Source organism: Pipra filicauda, unplaced genomic scaffold (assembly GCF_003945595.2).
Source record: "Pipra filicauda isolate LSUMZ 115617 unplaced genomic scaffold, ASM394559v2 scaffold70_size2993248_pilon, whole genome shotgun sequence".
Lineage (NCBI taxonomy): Eukaryota > Metazoa > Chordata > Aves > Passeriformes > Pipridae > Pipra > Pipra filicauda.
In genome coordinates this window covers 539,063-545,062 of record NW_024104876.1, presented here as the reverse complement: position 1 = coordinate 545,062, position 6,000 = coordinate 539,063, and the positions used below count along the sequence as shown (strand labels likewise).

Here is a 6,000-nt window from a genome sequence, read left to right as displayed (position 1 = left end):
TAGCGTGGAGGGGGTGATGCTTGAGAATGTGACAGCCCAGTCTGCCCAGAGCTGGAAAGTTAGAAACTGGAAATGTACCTGGATGCCACCCTGAGTCAGCCCAAAACAGAAGCATCTCTACCAAACACCTAGATCTGAACAAACTGCCGGTGCTCTGACAAAAATATTCCGTCTGAGAATTTCTGACCGGTTCTGGTGGTAAACATCTCCAGGATGTCATCTGTGCCTGATACAGGGCAGAAATTATTCGGGTACCTGGTGCCCGGCGTGGAAAGATGAGGGAATGGAATAGTAAATTAAAGGGGCTGAAACAAAAAGCTGCCGATTGTCTGAGCGCCACTGGGCAGGCTGTGTGCAGGTATCTGTGTGGGAACGCACTTTTCCACGGAGGAAACGGCCGTGGCGGGGGCTGCACCCACCCCGCCTTGGCAGTGACCGTCCGCCGGCGGGACCTTACGTTTATTTTTGGCGCTTCCCCCTCGGTGGGATTTTTCCGGGCAGCTGCTCCTCGTCCCGCTCCGGGGCTTTCCCGGCCGCGCTGACCCTTCCCTGCGAGCCCCCGAGCCCGAGGAGCGCGAACCCCCCTCAGGGGCGCGGGGCCCCCGCGGGGATGGAGCGCGGCGGAGTTCCCGGCGGGCCGGCCGCCTCCGCGCCCTCCCTCCCTCCTCCCTCCTCCTCCCATCCCTCCCTCTCTCCCTCCCTCTCTGCCTCCCTCGGCGGCGCGTTTGGGAGGGAAGGAGGGGGTGGAAGCCGGGCCGGGGCGGCCAGCAGGCAATTTGCATGAGAGACAGACTGGGAATGAGCTGGAGTGGGCGCCTCTCCGCGCACACAGAGCGGGGCAGGAGGGGGAGGAGGAGGGAGCAGCCGCCGCCGCCGCCGCCGCCGGGGAGAGGCGGCGAACTCCGGGCAAAGTTTGGAGCCGCGGGCCCGCGGCGCTGAGGGGGCGGCGGGGCGGGCGAGCTCCGCGCCGGGCCGGGCCGGGCCAGCGCCGCCCGGGGCCGGGCTTTGCGCAGGAGGGAGCCGAGCGCGGGGCCGGCGGGCGCTGCCGGCGGCGCCAGCATGTCCTCCATCCTGCCCTTCACCCCTCCCATCGTCAAGCGGCTCCTGGGCTGGAAGAAAGGCGAGCAGAACGGGCAGGAGGAGAAATGGTGCGAGAAGGCGGTGAAGAGCCTGGTGAAGAAGCTGAAGAAGACGGGGCAGCTGGACGAGCTGGAGAAGGCGATCACCACGCAGAACATCAACACCAAGTGCATCACCATCCCCAGGTACCGAGCAGGGCGGCCCCGCCCGGGGGTCCCGGCGGGTCCCGGCGCAGCCCCGGGGGACCCTCGTGTCCGGCACAGCCCGGGCAGGGTCGTGTCGCTCCCCAGCCCCGCTGCGCTCCCTGCCGCGTTAGCGCTCCCCTGAGCGCTCGATACACACCTAACACCCCCCCGAAAATGAACCAACTGGCTGCAGAATTGAATTACTGTCTAGTAACAAGAGAGGGGAACGTAGGGGAGAAAATATGTCTCCAGCCGAGATGAAAAAAAAAGTTGGGAGCGCAGTGTGTGACACGCTCACCGCGGGCACTCTCATTGTCAAAACTTTTAGCGCGTTCTCAAGTGCTGTTGCATTAAGAATTTTTCTTTTTGTTTTTTTTTTTTCCTGGTTGCTGTATCAGGAAAGCGGTTTTGTTTGGGTTGCGTGGCTTCTTGCATATTATCGAGCCAGATCCTCCTCCGAAGAGGTGATTTAGAGCCCTGCTTCGCTTATGTTTTCAAATTACTTTTTTAACTCGGGAATGCAAATGGCAGAGCTGAAGGGGATTGTTTGGAGTGCAAAAAAACCCAAACAAACAAAACCAAAAAAATACTCCACCACGTGAGGGCGAATATAACTGATTTCCCTCCCCACTTTTTGAATTAACATAGGTTTTATTTTTAGCCTCCATTCTGAGCTCAACCCATAAATCATAAAGGACGTGTGTATAACTATCCCATCTAAGAATAATTTTCCAAGTAACTTTCAAATGGCTGCCCACAAGTGGTGTTTTATTGCTGCAGATTGTTGATTTCTGTGAGCTCAGCCAGATGACTGCTGGGTCTGTTCCTGATTGTTGTTGGAGAGGACTTTTTTTTTCTTTTTTTTTTTTTTAAACAAAGGCCAAAGTTCATCCCAAATATTTGAATGCTGCATAATTGTGTGCTTCTGCGTGAGAAGATATCTGTGTGTGTGTGTATTCATGCTTCTCTCTGGCGCAAACAAATGTATGCTTTCTTGGTTGTCAGAATGATTTAATATGCAGGAGCTGATACAAAGCAGCATCTGTTGCATGAAAAAGTGAAGCAGGCAGCTTAGAAATGTGGATGTTTGGAACTCCTCAAATTTTCTTCCAACAACTGAAGTGTTTTGTTTTTTTTTTAAAGGAAAAATAAAAAGTCTCCTTATCTTTTTGATGGTGAATGACTGTGGTAAGATTTTGGCCAGTAATGCAAATCCAGCTCTCAGCCTTTGTTAGAGTTGCTCAGGCTTCGCCTACTTGAAGCAGAAATCAAAACCTGTGGAGCCCCCGCACAACACAAATGCCTTAAAACCTATATTTTAAAATTCTTGGTAAGCAGAGTGCTTTCCACATAGATAATTCCTTGTTTAAACCACTTCCCCGAAATGCTTACCATTTCAAAAGGAGAAAATTGCTTGAGCAGCCCTGCTGCTGTGACCTGGGTATTGTGTGTGGCTGCTGCTGACCCGTTAGGGAGCAGGGCACGAAGCCTCTTGGAGCTTCTGTTACTGGGAACAAGGTGCTTTAGGTAAGGGAGGATATTTAATGATTTGAAGGAAGCAAAGAGTTGTGTTAAATACGATGCTTTAATTAAAAAAAAAATTAAAGGTTAAAAATAAATAACAACACAAACAGATATCACAAGTCATGAATACTCTCACCTGCAGAGATTGTCCTGGTTGCTCTTGCTGAATGTCTCTCTCTCCCAGACCTTGTTCTGTTGATGAAAATCTGTGCAGAAATTAAAACATTTCGTGTTCATTTATGACACAGAGCCCTGGATCCTGCAGATCTTAAACCTTGGTATGGGGGAAGCATCAGCATGTTTTGGTGGGAGCTCCTTATGCCTCGGCACAAGTTTTTAAGCACAACTTCATATGTGCTTTTATTACTGTTTAGTCTGTATGTCACAAGAGATCCAAATGGGTGAGGTTTGTCTGTGCTGAGGTGTTCATATCTATATATCAGGGATTGGGGAATGGTGTGGAAATGTGGAACAGTCTGTCTGGAAGTCAGTGGCAGAGCTGGAGCTCTGGCCAGGCCTTGTAACTTTAAGAGCTGTGCCTTCTCCTCTGGACTGCACTGCTTGTCCTAATGTATCTGTGAATCTGATTACTGTGTCATTTGAAATTAGTGTTTGCAAGACAATTTTAGTGTGCTTTTAGTTTGCTGTTTGTTTGCTTATTTTATTTAATAATTCTACATGGCATTTTACTAGTTACTCAAATAAGTACGTTGGGAGGGGGGAAAAAAGGGGAAAAACCATCATTAAGGATTAGCTCATGTTGTGCATTGTCTGTAATGCATCAGTAGACTGAATTACAGTGGAGCCATGCCAGTGATGACTCTGGCCCAGCAGGAGCAGGGTAAGTCCAAAATTAGCTATTGTGTCCATGAGACGAAGCAAGTTTCAGATGTAAAAGTGCTTGAGCTTTGCAGAACCGCTGGGAATAAGGGCTACCCAGCAAATACCTGTGCTGATCAGGTGGGGTTGTTTCAAGAAAGAACAAGAAAAAAGAATAATTTTTGTTGTCCGGCTAAGGAATTAGAATATCAAATTTATTCTCACTGTCATTTTTATCTACTGGACACCACAGGCCCCAGGTTTTCCATTGGAAGAACCTGTGGCAAACTGCAAAAGGCTGGAGAGGCCTTCAAGGATTTCAGTGTGACACTCTCCTGGCAGGAGTTTTCCTTCGTGTTTTTACTGCCGGAGGAGGAAGTAATTTCCACCTGAAAAACTTGCCGGTCTCAGACCATCTGATGGTTTCTTGTGCTGCAGTTGGTGGTGCTGGGCAGGGTGGCTCCTGCAGAGGACCTTCCTTCCATCCTCACCTGGGACACAACTGCCAAAGGGTCCTTCAAACCTCTGTGCTCTGAGCTGGTGGGCTTTGGTGTCAACCTAGTGAGTAGTAGTCAGCTGGGTCTGCCTGGCAATAAGATACTTTTTCATACTTTATTGGGTGATAAAGTTGAAAACACTCATTCTTTTGCCCATTAAAATACATCCTTTGTAGCAGTTGCATCGATCTTGAAAGCTCAGCTTTCAGGATGGGCATTTTTATCATGTTTCCTGTGCCCTGGCAGCATTTTGCCCTAGAAATGAAATGTGCAAGTCTGAATTATGGGGAGTGTTTCATTCAACCTGTACTGCAGAAACCAAAACATGTGATGGGCACTCAGTAATTTCTAAAAGCTGTGCAGTGTCTGTAGTCTTGCTGATATGGGATGAGACAGTAAATGCTTTGCTTTGAGAACTTTAATGGTGTGCTACACATATGAAGACATAAATCTCACGATATTTTGTAATATATTTTCATATGTATATTTTTCTTTTGAACTTATTACTGTCTTTATTTGTTTTGGTATCACCAGTGGTTTTAGGGGAGCAAGGATTCTTGTATGTAAGGAGCACCTTCTTTTAAGTGGTGGGTTTTTTTTTAATTTAGAAAATAGTCTGGAGGAGAGGTGGGTGTTATTTCTTGTGGAACTCATCTGATAAGGAGAGAATGTACCAATTGAAATGGAAACAGGGTACATTTGCTTCTTAAAAGTGGTTGAACAGGGTAAGTGTTCCTTAAATGATTTACATTTTGGTGGGGAAAACCAGGGATAATACACAAGGAACATAATGCAAAAGGATCACAATACACAAGGATAATATATAAAGATTTTAAGAACATCTTGGCTGTGAGCACAGTTTCTGTTGTGTTGGTAGTTGACCACACAATATATACAGGAATTGCTCATATTCTTTGCTTTGCATTGATAACAGGAAATATGAAAATTCTAAGTATATTAAGTGTCAGTGGGTGTCTCCAAGACCCTCAAGTATGTTGTGATTTCACACCATGCTGTGATTTTTTTGGGGGTTATTGGATTTGATGATCCTTGTTGGTCCCTTCCAGCTTGGAATATCCTGTGTTTCTGTGCTCTTCTTTTGAGACTGGTGCCCATCTGGTTTTGTTAATAAGCAAAGGGCCAGCCACAGTTCTGTGTGTCCATGTGTAAATATATATATATATATATGTTTTTTAATGTCCATTTTAAACCATCTTGTTTTCAATTAGGCCTGTCCCTGTATGGGAGGAGCTTTAATATTGTGTGGGCTTGTTTAGGAGTGTCTGCACTGGTGTGGCAGTGGAGCACTGGAGATGGTCACAGTGCAGCCCCTGTGTACACACACACTCTGGCTATCACTGTACTGGTTTGCTCCCTATTTTACTGGTAATTTGACTGCTGCAAACCCGTGTCCACTGACCTCTGTACTGCCCGAGCTTTATGGGCAGGTTTTACAGCCCTGGCCTAACCTTTGTGCTGCCTCAGTCCCCACAGGAGCTGCTTTAGCTGTGGCAGGGATAGCTCAGGGTGCCCCGTTCCACAGACCCGTTTGTAACCAGCTTTTGTGGCCTTAGCTGGACTTGGCAGGTCAGGGCTGAAGGTGAAAACACGGTAAGTGCCCAAAGGCCTCGGCTCAGGTAACTTTTTTGGCTGCTCTTGTCCGCCTCAGTGCCCAAAGGCCTCGGCTCAGGTGACTTGGCCGCTCTTGTCCACCTCGTCCTCCCTGCCATGGAACCCCCCTCTCTGGGCGCAGGTTTCTGCTCCTCACAGCCCCTCCAACTCCTTCTCCCCACCCCTGTGTTGGAAATGATGGAACTTCCCTAATAACTTTTCTGATTACGAGCACCAGAGTCAGTGCCTCAGATGCCAGCCTGGATAACGGGTGTGGGGTTCCC

The 6,000-nt window shown here is 48.4% G+C and overlaps 1 protein-coding gene across 3 annotated transcripts in view; it reads left to right on the top strand.

The window, feature by feature from the left end:
* The first annotated feature begins 692 nt into the window (after positions 1-692).
* SMAD3 (SMAD family member 3) overlaps positions 693-6,000 on the top strand; it is a 69,672-nt gene continuing 64,364 nt past the window's right edge. Inside the window, exon 1 of one of the 3 annotated variants that reach the window (XM_027714730.2) lies at positions 693-1,265. In XM_027714730.2, the coding sequence (XP_027570531.1) occupies positions 1,060-1,265 (206 nt within the window). In that variant the 5' untranslated portion in view covers positions 693-1,059. Of the gene's footprint in view, positions 1,266-5,558; positions 5,717-6,000 lie in introns of those variants that run through there. The other 2 variants (XM_027714729.2, XM_027714732.2) reach the window with 2 other exon arrangements.